At 38.8% G+C, this 19,950-nt stretch overlaps 1 protein-coding gene across 1 annotated transcript; it reads right to left on the bottom strand.

Moving 5' to 3' along the window:
• Positions 1-13,602: 13,602 nt before the first annotated feature.
• On the bottom strand, positions 13,603-14,535 carry LOC100773265 (olfactory receptor 51B2). Its single transcript, XM_027407516.1, has one exon. It carries the CDS (start codon positions 14,530-14,532, stop codon positions 13,603-13,605), a length of 930 nt encoding a protein of 309 aa, XP_027263317.1. The 5' UTR covers positions 14,533-14,535.
• Between the last annotated feature and the right edge of the window lie 5,415 nt (positions 14,536-19,950).

Here is a 19,950-nt window from a genome sequence, read left to right as displayed (position 1 = left end):
AATAAACTTTTGACAAGTCTAATTATTTTCCTAAGTTTGGATGTTATGTGGTATGGAGAAATTCAAATTTAGATTTCTGTGGCTAAAATATTAAGCTTGTGTCTGCAACTAGTATCCATTAAACATAAATAGTATGGCTCTTTTGTTCATGCCCTTTCCTTAAATCCTTATTTAATTAAAATATATTTCTTACATTCTCAACCTTTCTTCAAGAATTGGCACAAAGCCAGGTAGAAGACTTAATTTTAAATATATTTACTGCAATTTGAATGTTTATTTCCTTACCTGACAGTTTTCTCTTTGTGATTTCTAGACATTTTCCATTATGCCCTCAGTATATATTCAGAATCCTGATGACAATCATATTTATTAAAGAACCAACTCCCAAGGTGCCATTCTATTTCATTTCCACAGAGGCTATTGAACCATATACCAAGTAAAAGCTAGAGAGATACTTCAGTGTTTAAGAACATGTTCTTGAACCAATGCTGGGTAGCTCACAACTACTTGTATAACTCCTGCTCCATGGGATTTGGCACCTTCTGGACTCCAGGGACAACTATTCTCTCTCTGTCTCTGTCTCTCTGTCTCTGTCTCTCTCTCTCCCTCTCCCTCCCTCTTGCTCCCTCTTCCTCTCCATCTCCCCCTCTCTCTGTCTCTCTCACATATGCACAAATACACACAAAAAATAAAATGTATCTTTTTATTAGTCCCTTAAGAATTTCATTCAATAAGTTGAGTTTTGACCCCATCCCCCAACTCCTCCCAAATTCACCCTTTTCATGAGCACCCAATTTCGTGTTCTCTTTGTCTCACTCATCAAGTACAATTTGTGCTGTTCCTATATGCACGAATGTGCAGCTTCCACTGGGTCACGGCTGACCTACAAGTGGCAACATTCTTAAAACTGATGTTGTCCCTCAAAGGAGCTACCAATTGCCAATAGCTCCTTGGCTAGGGTTGGGACTTCATTTCAGCTTCCCCTCTTCATGCTGGGATTTATTTGAAGTAAGCCTTTATTAAAAGAAGATGTAATGCCAATCAGAGAACAAGGAACCCCCAAACTTAGGCTAGAGGAGTACTTAAAAGAATATTGGCGCCCTTTCCGCCGACTCATCACAGACCAGGTGAGTGACCCCCTGCTTTTACCCAACTCCTGTCCAAAGCGCCATTCACCCAGATCCCCCCAGGCTTGTCCCTGCTTGAAATAGACACGCCCAGGCAGGGAGGAGCTCCCTGAATCTGGGTACAGCCCACTCTTCCTTCCCTTTCTGCCGACTCATCACAGACCAGGTGAGTGACCCCCTGTTTTACCCAACTCCTGTCCAAAGCGCCATTCACCCAGATCCCCCCCCCAGGCTTGTCCCTGCTTGAAATAGACATGCCCAGGCAGGGAGGAGCTCCCTGAATCTAGGTACAGGCCACTCTTTCTTCTGTTCCCGGCGACCAATCCGCCAGGAGAGTGAGGAGACTACAAGGAGACACAAGACCATTCAGAGCTTCGGACATTGAATTCTTGGCCCACACACACTACAGCTTAACAAGAGGAGACAGAGAGATCCTACCTGCATTCACTGGAATAAGATATGAGAAGAAGACAGAATAAGAACTCGCTCAACAACAGAAAGACCAATATAACACCACCAGAATCTAGGGACTCCACTCCAACAAGACCTGAAAAGCCCAACATAGTGCATGAAGAAGAGATGGACCTCAAAAATTATCTCAGCAAGATGATAGAGACCTTCAAAGAGGAAACAAGAAAATCCCTTAAAGAAATAGAAGAAAAAGCAAGCAAAAAATTACACGAAATGGAGGAAAAGACAAACCAAAAAATTCAAGAAATAAACAAATCTCTTAAAGAAGCTAAAGAAACCCAAGATAAAACAACCAAACAAGTGAAGGAAGTTCTTGAAACAGTTCAAAGCATGAAAGCTGAATTAGACACAATAAAGAAAACACAGAATCAGGTGATGCTGGAAATGGAAAGACTGGATAAATGATCAGGATCTAAAGACGTGAGTATAACTAATAGAATCCAAGAGACAGAAGAGAGAATCTCAGCTATTGAAGACTCGCTAGAGGATATACATTCATCAACCAAAGAAAACCTCAAGTCCAACAAATCCCTAACACAAAATATCCAGGAAATATGGGACACCGTGAAAAGACCAAACCTAAGAATAATAGGTGTAGAAGAAGGTGAAGAAACACTGCTCAAAGGTACAGAAAACATATTCAACAAAATCATAGAAGAAAACTTCCCCAACTACAGAAAAATATGCCTATGAAAGTACAAGAAGCTTATAGGACACCAAACAGAATGGAACAAAAAAAGAAGTAATAATAATAATTAAAACTCCAAATCTACAGAATAAAGAAAAAATATTAAGAGCTGCAAAGGAAAAAGGCCAAGTAACATATAAAGGCAAACCAATCACACCTGACTACTCAATGGAAACTCTGAAAGCCAGAAGGTCTTGGATAGATAACCTGCAAGCACTAAGGGAGCATGGATGTCAACCCAGACTACTGTACCCAGCAAAACTTTCAATAACTATAGATGGAGAAAACAAGATATTCCATGACAAAAACAGATTTAAAAAATACATATCCACAAATCTAGCACTACAGAAGCTTCTGGAAGGAAAACTCCAACCCAAGGAACATAACTACATGCACAAAAACACAGACAATAGATAATCTAATTTTGCCAAACACAAAAAGAAGCAGGAGGGCAAAATCCACACACAATGACACCACCACCAATAAATCCAAAACAAACAAGAACCAACCAACAATGGACATTAATATCCCTAAATGTCAATGGTCTTAACTTACCCACAAAAAGATATAGGCTAACAGAATGGATACGAAGACAGAATCCATCCTTCTGCTGTTTACAAGAAACACACCTCAACTTCAAAGACAGGCGATACCTCAGAGTAAAAGGATGGGAAAAGATTTTCCAATTAAACGGGCTCAAGAAACAAGCCTGTGTAGCAATCCTAATATCTAAAAAATTGGACTTTAAACTAAAATCAATCAAAAGAGATAAAGAAGGGCATTTCTTACTCATCACAGGAAAAGTCCATCAAGATGAAATCTCAATCCTGAACATCTATGCTCCAAATACGAAGGCACCCACATTTGTGAAAGAAACATTACTAAAGCTCAAACCACACATAAAACCACACACACTTATAGTAGGAGACTTCAACACCCCCCTTATGCCACTAGACAGGACCACCAGACAGAAACTTAACAAAGAAACAAAGGATCTGAAAGAAGTTATGACCCAACTGGGGTTAACGGATATCTATAGAGCATTCCATCCAAACTCAAAAGAATATACCTTCTTCTCAGCACCACATGGCACCTTCTCTAAAATTGACCACATAGTAGGCAACAAAGCAAACCTCCATAGTTACAAAAGAATTGAAATAACCCTCTGTATCTTATCAGACCACCATGCATTAAAGCTAGAATTAAGCATCAATACAAATGGCAGAAAACCTGCAAACTTTTGGAAAATGAATACACCCAATTGCACCATTCCTGGGTTAAGGAAGAAATAAAAAAACAAATTAAAGACTTCCTAGAATCTAATGAGAATGCAGACACAACATACCCAAACTTATGGGACACTCTGAAAGCAGTGCTAAGAGGGAAGTTCATAGCACTAAGTGCCCACATGAAGAAACTAGAGAAAAGTCACATTAGAGAACTGACAGAACAACTGAAAGCACTAGAGCAAAAAGAAGCAAACTCACCAAGGAGGAGTAGATGCCAGGAAATAATCAACCTGAGAGCTGAAATCAATAAAGTAGAAACTAAGAAAACATTACAAAGAATCAATGAAACAAAGAGTTGGTTCTTTGAGAAGATCAACAAGATAGACAAACCTCTAGCCAAACTAACCAAAAGGCAGAGAGAGAGCATACTAATTAACAAAATCAGAAATGAAAAGGAGGATATAACAATGGACACTGTGGAAATCCAGAGAATATTTAGGTCATACTTTGAAAATCTGTACTCCACAAAATTCAAAAATGGACAGTTTCCTGGATAAATATCACTTACCAAAATTAAATCAAGATCAGATAAACAGTTTAAATCGACCCATAACCCCTAATGAAATAGAAGCAGTCATCAAAAGCCTCCCAACCAAAAAAAGCCCAGGGCCAGATGGCTTCACTGCAGAATTCTACCAGAAATTCAAACAAGAGCTGATACCAGTACTCCTCAAACTGTTCTGCACAATAGAAGCAGATGGGACATTGCCAAACTCTTTCTACGAGGCTACAATCACTTTGATACCCAAGCCACACAAAGATAAGACTAAGAAAGAGAACTACAGACTGATATCCCTCATGAACATCGATGCTAAAATACTCAATAAAATATTGGCTAATCGAATCCAAGAACATATCAGAAAAATCATCCACCACGATCAAGTAGGCTTCATCCCAGGGATGCAAGGATGGTTCAACATACGAAAAACCATCAATGTAATCCACCATATAAACAAACTGAAAAAGAAAAACCACATGATCATCTCACTAGATGCTGAAAAAGCCTTTGACAAAATCCAACATCCCTTCATGATAAAGATCTTGGAGAGAACAGGAATAACAGGAACATATCTAAACATGATAAACGTAATATACACCAAACCAATAGCCAACATCAAACTAAATGGAGAGAAACTCGAAGTATTTCCTCTAAAATCAGGAACAAGACAAGGCTGTCCACTCTCTCCATACCTCTTCAATATTGTACTTGAAGTTCTAGCTAGAGCAATAAGACAAGAACAGGGGATCAAAGGGAGAAAAATTGGAAAGGACGAAGTCAAACTTTCACTATTTGCAGATGACATGATAGTCTACATAAGTGACCCTAAAAACTCTACCAGGAAACTCCTACAGCTGATAAACACGTTCAGAAAGGTAGCAGGATACAAAATTAACTCAAAAAAATCTGTAGCCCTACTGTATACAAATGATCAACTCAATGAGAAAGAAATCATGGAAACATCACCTTTCACAACATCCACAAGCAACATAAAATATCTGGGGGTAACACTAACCAAAAAAGTGAAATACCTGTACAATAAGAACTTTGAGACTTTAAAGAAAGAAATTAAAGAAGATACCAGAAAATGGAAAGATCTCCCATGCTCTTGGATAGGTAGAATTAACATAGTAAAAATGGCAATCCTACCAAAAGCAATCTACAGATTCAATGCAATCCCCATCAAAATCCCAACACAGTTTTTCACAGACATTGAAAGAACAATACTCAACTTTATATGGAAAAATAAAAAACCCAGGATAGCCAAAACAACTCTTTACAATAAAAGATCTTCTGGAGGCATCACCATCCCTGACTTCAAGCTCTACTATAGAGCCATAGTTCTGAAAACAGCTTGGTTTTGGCACAAGAATAGACAGATAGACCAATGGAATCGAATTGAAGACCCAGATATTAACCCACGCACCTAGGAACACCTTATTTTGACAAAGGTGCTAAATCTATACAATCGAAAAAAGATAGCATCTTTAACAAATGGTGCTGGCACAATTGGATTCAGACATGCAGAAAATTGCAGATTGATCTATACCTGTCACCATGCACGAAACTTAAGTGCAAATGGATCAAAGATCTCTCCATAAATCCAGCCACACTGAATCTTCTAGAAGAGGAAGTGGGAATAACCCTTGAACAAATTGGCACAGGAGAACGATTCCTGAACATCACACCAGAAGCACAGACACTGAGGTCTGCAATCAATAAATGGGACCTCCTGAAACTAAAAACTTCTGTAAGGCAAAGGACACATTCAGTAAGACAAAACGACCACCCACAGAATGGGAAAAGATCTTCACCAGCCCCACATCTGGGAAAAGATCTTCACCAGCCCCACATCTGACAGAGGACTGATTTCCAAAATATACAAGGAGCTCAAGAAGCTAGCCACCAAAACACCATACAATGAAATTAAAAAGTGGGGTGCAGAACTAAACAGAGATTTTTCAACAGAGGAATCTGAAATGGCTGAAAGACACTTAAGAAAGTGCTCAAAATCCTTGGCCATCAGAGAAATGCAACTCAAAACAACTCTGAGATACCACCTCACACCTGTCAGAATGGCTAAAATCAAAAATACCAATGACAACCTATGCTGGAGAGGATTCGGAGAAGAAGGAACACTCCTCCATTGCTGGTGGGAATGTGAACTTGTAAGACCACTTTGGAAATCAGTATGGCAGTTGCTCAGAAAAATGGGAATCAGTCTACCTCAAGATCCAGCTATTCCTCTCTTGGGTATATACCAAATAGTGCATGTTCATACAACAAGGACATATGTTCAACCATGTTTATAGCAGCATTGCTTGTAATAGCCAGAACCTGGAAGCAACCTAGATGCCCCTCAACTGAAGAATGGAAAGAGAAAATGTGGTACATTTATACAATGGAGTACTACTCAGCAGAAAAATGCAATGGAATCTTGAAATTCGCAGGCAAATGGATGGAACTAGAAGAAACCATCCTGAGTGAGGTAACCCAATCACAAAAAGACAAACATGGTATGTACTCACTCATATGTGATTTTTAGACATAGAGCAAAGGTTTCCCAGCCTATAATCCTCTTCCCCAAAGAAACTAGAAATCGTGAATGACTCTAAGGGATAAATAGACCCCAGGAATGGGAAGTGGCATGAACTCCTGAGCTAATTGAGAGCATGAGGGTAGGGGAGTGGGTGCTGCCACAATAAGAGCACAAGAAGAAGAGTAGAGGAGAAGAAATGGAGGAGCAGAGATATTGAGTTGGGGGAAGAATAGAGGAGAGAGAGCAGGATGAGAGATACCACATCAGAGGGAGCCACTATAGTTCCGAGAAGAGATCTGGAACTAGGGAGATCTCCAGAGACCTACAAGGATGACAGGATCTGACAGTCCGGGCAGTGGAGGAGAGGATGGCCTAGAAGCCCTTCCCCTAGAATGAGATTGATGACTACTCTCTATGCTATCCTAGAGTCCTCATCCAGTGGCTGATGGAAGCAGAGACAGACATCCACAGAAATACACTGAGCTGAAATCTGGAACCTAGTTGAAGAGAGGGAGGAATGAAGAACGAAGGGGTCTGTACCAGGTTGGAGAAACCCACAGAAACAGTTGGCCTGAAAAAGGGAAAGCATATCGACCCCAGACGCTCTTTGGGAGGCCAGTACGGGACTAATCCAGCCCCCTGATCATGGATGCCAATGGGGAGGCCCCTGCACTCCTGGGAGCCTCCGGAGGTGGACTGGCATTTTGCCCTGGTGTGTGTGGGGGACTTTGAGAGCCCATCCCACTTGAAGGGATGCGCTCTGTCTCTGGACACATGGGGAGGGGCCTAGGCCCAGCACAGGAAGATTTGGTGGACTTGGTGGAACCCCTGTTGGGGGCCCTACCCTGCCTGGGGAGTGGTGGGTGGATGGGGTGGGGGGTAGGTTGGAGGTGGGGGAGAAGGAATGGGGGTGAGGGAGGGAGAGGGAGAGGGGACTTACATGTGAAACAAGCCTGTTCCCTAACCTGAATTAATAATAATAATAAAAAGATAAGAAAAAAATACTAAAAAAAAGAAACGAAAAGGGGGATATAACAACAACAACAAAAAAGAATATTGGCACAGATTAATTTTAAATACTTCAGTGCATGTTTGTCCAAAGATCACATAGAAGTGACCAATAAACATATAAAAAGCATTATTCATTAAAGAAATGTAAATCTAAACTACAGTGAGACATCATAGTGTTATCTCCTGAACTGGCTGTATTCAAAATAACAAGTGCTGATAAGAATGTGGTTTGTTGAAGCTGGTTGGTGGTGGTGCATGCCTTTGATCCCAGCACTCTGGGTGGCAGAGGGCATTGGATCTCTGTGAGTTCAAGGCCAGTCTGGTCCACAAAGTTACACAGAGAAACTGTTTCAAAGCCACCCCACCCTCAAAAAAGTAATGTGGGTTAGTTGAACCCCTGAATTTGGTAGTAGAAATTCGAAGTTGTGCAACAGCAAGGGAAACGATGTGGAGCCTTCTCAAAGACTTAAACATTAAATTGCCATATTATCAGAAATTGCATTCACACACACACACATATATATATATATATATGCAAATATGTGCATATGCTTTATTATTTTGTTTGTTTGGGGAATACACACATTTCATGGTAAACTGTGAAGGTCAGAAGACAGCTTGTAGGAGTTGTTTCTATTCCACTACAATGATTTTAAGGATCAGGCTTGGCAACAGCAATCACCTTTATCCACTGAGACATCTCAGCAGCCCATCTATTAGAATATGGGCATCTATAGTTCATCCTTGAATGGGGGGAGGGGCTTGGTCCTACCTCAACTTGGTATGCCAGACTTTGTTGCCACCCCAAGGAAGGCCTTATCCCCTCTGAGGAGTGGATGGGGTTGGGAAAGGTGGGAGATGAGGGCCGGGACTAGGGTTTGTATGTAAAATGAAAAATAAAATTTTTACATAAAAAAGAACATGGGCATCTATTAGAATATTTTAATGATTAAATATTGTTCAGTCATCAAAACAATAAACATCTGATATGTGCTACAATGTAGATGAGCATTTAAACTTTTCTGAGATGAGCCATATACAAAGAAAGATTGTGAGAGCCAGTAGAGGGTGGTAGAGAGCTCCAAGGAGACAGTATCTTCCAGCTATCAGGACTGATACTTGTGAACTCAAAGAGACTATAACAGCATACACAAAACCTGCACCAGTTCAAACCAGACAAAATCCGAGCATGAAGAAGGGGAGTAAACACAAACTTCTACCCCTAACCAAGAAGTTTTGCAATTGATACCTGCTGGGGAATGGAAAATTGGTTTTGTCTTGCTGTGTATTTCAATCATACTCCAGAACATGCCCACAACCAGGAGTATTTGACCAACAAAAAATGGACTCCATACTTTTTGTGAGCTGTTTGCTTTTTTTTGGTACTTTTTCTTATTGGTTGTTTTGTTTTTTGTTTTAATTTTTGGGGAAACAGAAAGAAAGAACAGAAGTTGAGTGGAGAGAAGGAGAGGATCTATGAGGAGTGGTGAGGGGAAAATAATATGATCAAAATATATTATATAAATCAAATTTAATAAAACACAAAATTGAACAGAGTATTAACATTCATTAAATTTATTGTGAAAATTTAAGAAAAGAACTATACAAAATTAAGCCAGTCAGCATCCCAGCATGGGTGGAGAGGGTCTCACTAAGCTGCACCTTAAGCTATTGGTAGTAGAATGTGACTGGGGAAGGGAGAGTCAGTTTTCTTTGGGATTATGGCCTCTACTAGGTTGCCTAAGCTCCAATGGATGGCCCCGTACCCATGTTCATATAAGTAGAATTAACTGGATTCAGCAAGATACTTCTTTCTCTTGGGCTGTTTCTACTCCCTGCTAGCAGCTTTCTGTGGCAGGTATCTCACAACTCTGGTATCTTTAACATCTTGAGGTCTTCAAGGCAATCCAGGCTTCAAATTCACAGCTTCATGAAATGGCCTCTCTACTAGGTCTCCATTCAGAGATATCCCTGACATATGCCTGACCTCAGTGACTTTATTCCATAACTCCTTTCTTTTATCCTTAACTCTAAACTAGGAACCACGTGGCAGAAGCTGCCAAGGTCTGCTGCTGCTTACTGGGGATGGAACATGGCTCCCTCATTCAATTACATCTTCACTGGCTTCCTGACTTACACTGCCTAAGCTCAGTTGTCCCAAAACTTGCTCTGTAGGCCAGGCTGTCCTCAAACTCAGAGGTCCACCAGCCTCTGCCTTCCCAGTGCTGGGATTAAAGGTGTGCCCCATCATACCCACCTCTAGGCTTTTCTTCCGTTCCTTTTCACAAGTTTGAAACTTAGCTAGGTGACATCTTGCCCACAGGTCACCACTCCCATTAATTATTCCATTTCTTAATCCATTTAACTTTTTGAACAGAGAATTTAGCTCCAAGCCACTATCTGGTGCCCCTTTTGTCCTCAAATATTTTACTCATTCAGCTTCCTCCCTTTTGTTATATATCTTCATTAGAGTTACCACTAACATCCACATACAGCAGAGTATATATTAGGATGTTTTGAGATTTCTTCTGCCAGTGGAATTAATCCAAAACTCTTTACTTTAGCCTCAGGCATACTCTTCAGATAAGGGCAAAAGGAAGCCAATTTCTTCACCAAAATATCGTAAGAACTATTTTTAGGCAACATACTAAAATTCTTCTTCGAAACCTCTTGAGCAAGTTCCCAACATTTCAAATCATTATCACCACCATTGTCTTCCATACTCCTACTAGTGTTCCCCCATTAACCTGTGCTTAAAGCATTCTATTGCTTTCCTAACCCAAAGTACCAAAGTTCATATTACTCCAAACAAAAGCATGGTCATGCCAATCACATCAATAGCTGCTCCTGGTACCAACTTTTGTCTTACTTAAGAATTTTTATTGCAGTGAAGAGACACTGTGACCATGGCAACTCTTATTAATAAAAACATGTAATTGAAGTAGCTACCTGACAGTTTCAGAAGTTCAGTCCATTATCTTTAGGATGAGGAACATGCAGCATGCAGGAAGATATGGTGTTGGAGCTGAGAGTCCTACATTTTGACTGAGGGGAAACAGGAAGTTGACTGCCTGTCACACTGAGTGAAACTTGTGAAAAGAGATCTCAAACCAAGACCCCACAGTGGCATGCTTCCTCCAAGCAACACTTGCTGATAGTACCACTCCCTTTGGGAGCCATTTTCTTTCAAACCACCACAGGATGACATTTTCAAAAAAAATTAAACACAAATATCTTTTCAAAGAAGATAACAGTTTGAAGGCAAAATGTACAAGATTATTTTCCTCACATAATCATGTGTACATTCATAAGCAAAGACATAATTACATGTGTATACATGATAGTATATATCTTAGATTTTAAAGATAACTTGTTTACTTCCTTTTTCAACTTTAATGGATGGTTGTTTCTATATATCAAGGAAAGTAATGAAGAATGGAATTTTTATAGTTCCCTAAGCTCCTATAAATGGTACATACAAAATATCGTAAGAACTATTGAGTGAGTCTCATTGCTATTCATTAACTTCTCACTCTACCTTTCTAAACCTCTCCTGTCACCTCTACATTGTCTGCTTTCATCTTACTGCCCTCAAATCCATTTTATTGTCAACACTCAGATGATTTGAAAGAAATAACACAGATTCACTGGTGTTTTCAAATCATTTGAGTGCTGACAGTAAAATGGGTTTGAGGGCGGTAAAATGAAAGTAGTCAATGTAGAGGTGACAGGAGAAGGCTGAGAAAAAGGTAGTGAGTTTTAGACTTTTTCTTCTATGATGATTCTGTAATCCAGCCAATCCAAGGCTTTGCATATAATGTTTCACTCTTAGAATATTCTTGGCCTTGTTTACACCAGTTAGCTCTTAATACAGCTTACATCTCTGCTGTGAATGTCCACTAATATTACATCCATAGTAAACTTTACTCTTTGCTCAAGCAAGAATATGCACTCTTTTGAGACTCATATTCTTTTTATTAACAGTGAATGTCAGTGAAACTTTCATGAAAATAAGCATATGAAGGCAGGCTTAAATTACTTACACTTCCCTAAATACAAACTTATTTTAACATAAGAAATGTAAAACTATTATGCAAATGTATAAGAAAGGTTTAATATAAACCTGGGCTCAGGAAAGGCCCTGAATGCGAAGCTCCAGTATCTCAATAAAGAGAATACCAATATACATATATGTCTATACAAACATGATTTTAAAATCTGCTTATAGAAATGCTGATAAAAATATGATGAAATATTTAAGATATAGTAAAGACTGAGAGACACTAGTTAATAAATTTATACAAATCAGTTTTAAAAGGGAAAAATAATAAGGGATATGATCAGCAAGATGTCCAAAGTAAGATTTACTTATTGTTAAAACAAACTTAATTGTTGAAGGGTGAAGAAGAAAAAAGAGAATTTAAGAATAGGGTACAAAATGGCAGGAGAATTATATTTTAGAGATATAGAATATATTCTATGCCACTGTATAGTACAACTATAATAAGTAGTTCATTTATGTTATTAAGTAATTAGGACCAATATTTTTAAATGGTTACAACACAAGAAAATTATCAATATGAATATGACTATTACTTTTATCAATGCATTTGATACATGGATCAAAATACCAAACAGTATCCCATGAATCTCTATAATTATCATATACAAGTTAAAAATGCATAAAAGTCAAATTGACCACACAAAGCTAATTTGTTATATTTCACTTACCAAATTTTTTGTTCAAATATTTAGAAACATAGATAGAAAATAATAATAAGGAACAACAAAAATAGAATGAAAAAAGTAATTTGACATAATTGTTAATTTGGTTTTTCTGAAGTAATCTAAAAAATAACTCTGCAAAGGCAAAGTAGTAATAATCTATTTGGGGCATAACCTGTGAAGTTGTATGTCAGCAACATCTCAAAGGTGGGAAAACAAACAAGAAATATTTCATTGTATGTCTTACATTATACCATTTATGAATGAAATAGTATTATTTGTAAGACAGACTAATAAATTGCAAGGAAGAACTAAAATATTTTAAAAGTAAATACATGTTGGAAGTTACTGGAAGAATTTAAATGGAAAAATGAAAACAGCCCAAAAGCATGGATATGGAGAAGTCATAGTGCTTTGTAAGATTTCTGGTTGAAATACTGACTGTGTAGCACCTGTGTGATGAGCACAAAGTGTTCTGAGGAAAAAAAAAGTAGCATGGAGGGGCTTCTTGTGGAGAACTTTGTAGACTAAATAACAGGGTCTATTGTTAATTCATTATTTGTTTTTAAAATAATATACAGAAAATAGATTTCAGAAAGGTATATTTACAGAAAATAATATAAAACAAAGCAAATAAAATGAGATGTTAATGAATTAATTTTGGGACATTACATGGTAAAACTTTACAAACGGCTACTGAATCATTTCAAAAGAAAACCCTATTTTGAGAGAGATCAGTTAAAGACAGAGTAGAGTCCATTGGGTTTCAGTCCTCATAGTCAAATTGGTATCTAAATAGCCACCAAATATATGAGCAGTTGCCCCTTTTTTTCCTGTGGCTGACCCATACTGGACACTTGACTTCTGAAATGGTTCTTCTCTTATAGACATGTGACCCGAATGGTCTTATAGAGTATTTAGCTATGCTCTTCATCTCTAATTTTAGTGATGTTTTACTTCTCTGATCTCTGTTTTTCTATCCTTTTCTCAAGATAGATAGGTAGATGGGTGGATAGATAGACAGACAGACAGACAGATAAATAGTTAAAGATTTGCTATCTATATAATATCTACTTGTTAATAAAATAGCCAGGTACGGTCATTATTTAGTCTAAATTGTAGTTTTATAGCTTTATACAATTATACTCCCTAATGCTGATATAGAAGCAAAGTAATATAAAAGCAAGGTTTCTTTCAATATACAGGAGGCTGTGAATCCCCAAATTTTCTTGATTCTGATATAGTGATTCACATTATCTTATAACAGATATTAGACGGAGGATGCTCCTCTGAATCTGCTTGGTCTTGATGCTGTAAATGATAGGGTTCATAAAGGGAGGAAAGAGAAAGTAGACATAGCTCATGGTTATATGTACCACATGTGGGGCATGCTTTCCAAACCTGTGGATGAAGGTCAAACCAATCACAGTGATGTAAAATACCAGGACACAGCTAATGTGGGAGACACAGGTATTGAGAGCTTTTGCCCTCTCCTCTCCAGAGGCGATACCCATAACTGTCTTCAGAATGAGGACATAAGAAAAGACAATGATCAGTGCATCAAGAAAGAAAGTCAAGGCAACCAAAACAACTGGGTACACGCGGTTGAAGGTGATGTCAGCACATGCAAGTTTCATGACATCTTGGTGGAGGCAGAAGGCATGAGAAAGAACATGGGAACGGCAGTATGGAAACCAAAAGAGTGGCAGGATTGGGGGCACAAGAGATAAAAAGCCCCTCATTACTACCCCAAGTCCTATCTTTATAACCCTGGAATTGGTAAGAGTAGAGTTGTATTGCAGAGGTGTGCAGATGGCAACAAAGCGATCATAGGACATGGCAAGCAAGACCCCTGACTCCACAATGGAAAGGGAGTGAATGACATAGGCCTGTAAGAAACAGGCCCCATGTCTTATCTCTCTGTGATTCACCCATAAGACTGCCATTACACTGGGCATTGTAGTCAGTGTAACTGTGAGATCTGTGCCTGCCAGCATGGCAAGGAAATAGTACATGGGTTCATGGAGGTTGTGGTCATCCTTGATGAGGTAGATGAGTGTGCCATTTCCCAGAAGCACAGAGATATAGATGGCAAAGAAGGGGATGGAGATCCAGGGATGAGCTGCCTCCAGTCCTGGGAAGCCAGTCAGCAGAAACGGGGCAGCACTGATATTGGTCCACATAGTATGCACACTACACAACTCAAAGCACACTTTCCTTTCTGTGGTGATTGTCCTGCCTTTCCTTTGCATACAAATGTTGCATGGCAGCCTCAATTATAGTGTTCACAATCAGAAATAATTACTTCCCATGTGCATTGAAAGCACATCATTTACAGCATCATGCATCACTGTCATATGTATATATAAAATGTTTCAATGATTACAAAGCAATGATGACCAACATATCCATATGGATACTAATTTTCTCTAGTTAGACTGATGTTTGTTTTGTTTGCAAAACTTTTTGCTATATTTAAATTTGAATGCCATTTTATAGTTCACAATTACAAGAGACATGGTTTATTAGAAAAGTCTTCTTACTTTGATTTTGCAATTAAATCATAATATTTTATTGAATTCTCCCCAAAGCCATGAGTCCTTTGTGAAAATAAAGGGACATGGCCAGATAAGGCTGCATGTATCCTAAAAGCATTTCACATTTTCCTAAAGTCCATTCATGAGTCTCTCACTAGAAATTCCACATCTACCTTGATGTTCTTGCTGAAATAAAAAGTCTGACACCCCCAAGTGAATGCTTTGAATGAAAATTTGTCTCTATTCTGACTGCATCTCACAGATAGAGGAGAGGAGTCTTCCCTTGTTTCTATCACTGGCACTCACCAACCCCATCATCTTGCTGTTGTGTAGGTGCCAGTTCCTCACGAATCCAGACAGGTTCTTCTGAGAGACTGTTGCAGAACCAGCTTAGAAAGACACAAATGATGATATCACCTCCCAAGAGTCTTATCTTTCAAGATGCTCAGGGGAACTGGGGAATCTCCTTTCTTCTTCTCTGTGCCACTCAATTAATGATCTTAAGTGTTTCATACATGTCCCCCCAGGGTAAAGAAGAAACCCCAATAATCAGATTCCTACTGACATTGATGATTTCCCCAAGAGCCTCAGCATCAGGATATCAGAAATACAATCATGTCTTTCCTATCATCTTTCTCAATAGCCAAAAGGATACTAGTTGCTGTTAGAATTCCATGTCCCTCTGTTGATCCTGTTGCTTAAAACACCAAGTTTTTGTCTTTTCTACTGCTTGGAGAAAGTAAATTCTGGTCCACAAGAACCACACTGTATGGACTAACTCCCATGTGAACTGTGAATATTAGGTGTTTCACATTTTTCTGAAGATCAATTTGTTTGTATTTAGATACTTGTCCAATTTGGGTCAAATTCAAAGCAATAGACTTGTTCTTTTTCTTAGCAAGACTTACACTTTCAGCATGAGATAGGAAAAACATTTACCATCAACTTATATAGAAATAACATTGGTGCATTTATGGAATATGCTAGAAATGATATGTGGAATACATCCCTCAAATCAGAAACATATTCTGGAAACAAAGAATAATTTGAATGACAAGAAACTAGAAACATGGACAGTGCTGTCTCAATGCAGAAACAGATATCCACACTGACATAGGACAAGATAAAATGTGATAAATTCAAACAAATAAACCCTTTCTATACTAAGAAATTACGTTATTAGAATAAAATGAATGACATAAAGCAGATTCTGACCACAGATTAGCTTACAAATCATGCAGGCAGTTTTGAAGTGTTGCATTATACTGAGTATAAAATAAGGGTTACCATGGATATTTATAATCAGATGTCTGTTACTTAAAGCCATCTTGAATATAGTAAAGGGGAAGAGAAAAAGAATGTCAAGACATATATCAAAACAGATTATAGCAAGGTGTTACCAGTGTGGCATGGATGGTCAAGCATGGATTTTATGACTCAGGAACAATAAAAGTTGGTGATGAAAGACAGCAGGTTAATGGAAAATCACAGTGAAGAAGATGTCTGCACATGTTATACCTATGCACTTTAGTAAATTTCATGAGCTGTACCCATCTGTAACTAGCACTCCCATCCTGAAGTGGAATATGACATGACTCAACTGCTCTATCAGCTCCTAGGCATCTGATGACCAGAGCCAAACCCACAAGAACCACCTGTCTACAGGGAAGAATTATGAATGAGTTTTTCTTGTCTTTTAGTTAGCATCAATGAAATAACATGAAAGTTTGCTAGTTCTAGTCTTTGTAGCATTGTTCAACATTGCATTTTTAAGTTTCGTTGATGCTATAGTACAGATGTGGAGTTTCTAGTGAGGGGGCCCTGGATACCCAGAAGTGTCTGTTCTTCTGTTGGTAGATAGGGGAGCAGTTTATGATTTGGCATCATTACTGGTGTGACGATATAAGCATCCAGCATGTGTCTTTGATGACCACACAACGGATACACTTTTTGCTAAATGGGCTTCAAGGTGTGCTCAGAGTGTATATAAGTAGATGCTGCTAACCTGATGTCTAAAGTGTTCTACTTTTGCTCCTTCAGTTATGGAGTGCAGTTTTTCCATCTTCAGCAGCACTTTATGTTATTATCTTGCTGACATGTCACCCACCCACACTGATGAATGCATTTCTTAGAATAGATTCAAAGCTGTGATCTGGCTAGTCCAACCAGGGATGCCTACCAATGGAAAGTCCAATGATGCAGTAACTGTTTAGTCCTAGATATTGAAGATCTCAGGTGGTGTTCAGTATATGGCATAATCCTGAAGAGGTAGGTTCTAATGCCAGTGAAGGAATGGCTTCAACAGCCAGAGCCAAAGTAAGCAGAAAAAGAAAGCAAACTTCCATGTACTTTATACAGACTGCCATTTTGTAGCTCAGGTTAAAGTTAGGTCTTCCCACCTCAGAAGATTTGGATTAAATATGGATCTACCCACTTCATATGATTTAATTAAGAAAACAACACCTCACAGGTGTACCCAGCCTGTTTGACTTTTGTTAATTACAAATGTAGTGAAGTTGACAATCAAGAATAGCCATCACAAGTCTACTGCTTGTCAACTTAACACACACACATAGCTCCTTAAGACATTCTTAATTTTCAAATGAAAATAATAATCAGGTCATAATTATACATAATGTGATCTAACTATCCCCTTTACAACTCCAAAGACATTATTTGAAGTAGGTAACATGTACCTTGAGAGACTTTTTTTACTATCTCATACTTAAATGTGATAACCATTGGTAGTCTCTTAATTGATGTTACATTATATGACATACAAATCTAGGGAAAAAAACACAAATATCATTACAAAAACATTCTTATCAAAATAAGACAGAAACACGTCAATTTATAATCTTTGTTTCTGCAACTGGTCACAAGACTTTAGCTTGTATTTATAACTACCTTCCTCTACTACCAATTCTGTACTACCTTGACCCTCATCAAGTACTCTAGCAGGTCTTGGCTCTTTTCCTAGAGGAGTGAGGAACACCTTCACTGCTGATGAGTCTGTGGACCTTGACACCTTGTGTGGATTAGGCTGTATAGTTTCCCATTCACTTTAATCACAGGACATGGCAGCCACAAAAGGTGCCCTAAACAATATACTACACTCCAGGTAGAATATTTCACATATCCATTGTGGAAAACCAATCTTCTTTCCCCTTGGTAATCTGGGTAAATAGCCCCACCCACCCAACACTTTTGTTCCTTTCTTTGCCTGTATACTTGGGAACATCAAGAACCCAAAGTAGTCAGGAAGAAGCCTGAGCTTCAAATTAAATAGGATGTTTGTTGCATACCCTGGCAGAAGAGTGATGCCCATTCTGGAACCAAAATTCTAGACCATCCAAACTTAAGGTTCCTAAAACAGAAAGCATTTTTTTATCTTGATGGGTTTCAGTAGGGCAATAATGAGGAGAACTATAACCTTTCCCCCTCCATCATTCTTAGACAATGGATCCAGGCTATGTGAGAAAACATACATTGGATGCTGATTCAAAGTATAGACTGCCTTCTAGAGAACTTTGCCCCAGCCAAACAGGTTACTTCCACTAACTAAAGCTGTAACCGTGTCTTCAAAAGGCCACTCTAACTTTCTGTCAGGACACCTCCTCTAGGACTGTGGGAAAAATGTTAACACTAGTGGATTCCATGATTGTAAGCCCACTGTCACACTTGGCTAGCTGTGAAGCAAGTTACTTGGTCATAAGCAATACTCTGTGGAATACCATGATGGTGTATATAACATTTCCTAAGTCAATAGATGGTGGTTTCGTTAGAAGTATTATGTTCTGGGAAGTGAAATCCATTATCAGAATAAGTAATTACTCCAGTAATGACAAAGCATTGTCCTTTCTATAGAGGAATAGCCCAATGTAGTCAACATGTCACCAGGTCAATGATTGGTCATGCAGGGAATGGTGCCATACATAGGGCTCCATTTTGGTCTCTGCTGTGGCCAGACATGGCACTCAGTAGCAACTGTAGCCAGATCAACCTTGTTGAGTGGAAGTCCATGTTGTTGGGCCTAGGCATAACCCCCATATTTACAACCATGGCCATTTTGTTCATGAGCCCTTTGGGCAATGATAGATACAGTCAGATAAAGAGACTGTCTGTTTATAGACTGTGTCATTCTATCTACATTGTTGTTGAACTCCTCCTGAGCTGCAATCACCTTTTCATGAGGATTTCTTTGGGACATAGGTATCTTCACGCCCTTTGACCATTTGGATAGATTTACCTACATATTTCTTCCCCAGATGCCCTTTTCACCAGTTTTCCAATCATGCTTTTTTCAAGTCCTGACCATTCAGCCAACCCATTAGCTAGAGTAGAGAGCAATTGTACATCTGCTCATTTCTCCATCCAGACAAAATATGCAATAATGTGTACCACCCAAAGTTTTTCCCACTGTGAAGATTTCCCTTCACCTGTGTCTTCCAAGGTTGTACCAGAAAGAGGTTGTAAGGCTGCAGTTGTCCACTTCTGGGTGGTGTCTCTAAAATGTACGGAACCATAAGTAAATAAGGCCCTAGTCTTTTCTTTGTAATTCATCTGGTTATAGGGAAAACCCCATGAGGCTATACATGTGTGCTTGGCAGCAGATGGTACTGTAATGGGAGTAGAAACCATAGGCATTTGGGCAATTTCTTCATGCAACTTGCTTGGGTGTTTAGGACACAAGCCTGGGACCAATAAAGTATATAACACTTCCATCTGATAATGAATTTATGATCTGAAGTTCCTACTTTGTGATTTGATATGTCAGATAGCACAAAGCTCTTGATGGACAGGCCAGATTGCATGGTAACTTGGTGACCCTTTGCCAAGTGTCCTGTTTCTACTAAGTCCCAATAGCAGGCCAACAACTGTCTCTCAAAGGAAGAATAGCTATCTACAGTGATGTTATACATTTGCTGCAACATTCCAAAGGTCTTTTCTGTGATTCACCTATAAATGCCTTCCAAAGAGTCCAAAGAGCATCCCTACCTGCCACTGACACTTCAAGTACCATTGAGCCTGCTGGTTCATATGATCAAAGTCGTAGAGCAGCCT

The sequence above is a fragment of the Cricetulus griseus genome, chromosome 3 (genome assembly GCF_003668045.3).
Source record: "Cricetulus griseus strain 17A/GY chromosome 3, alternate assembly CriGri-PICRH-1.0, whole genome shotgun sequence".
NCBI classification, from domain to species: domain Eukaryota; kingdom Metazoa; phylum Chordata; class Mammalia; order Rodentia; family Cricetidae; genus Cricetulus; species Cricetulus griseus.
The sequence above is the reverse complement of the archived record's forward strand: the minus strand, read 5'-3'. Positions and strand labels throughout refer to the sequence as shown.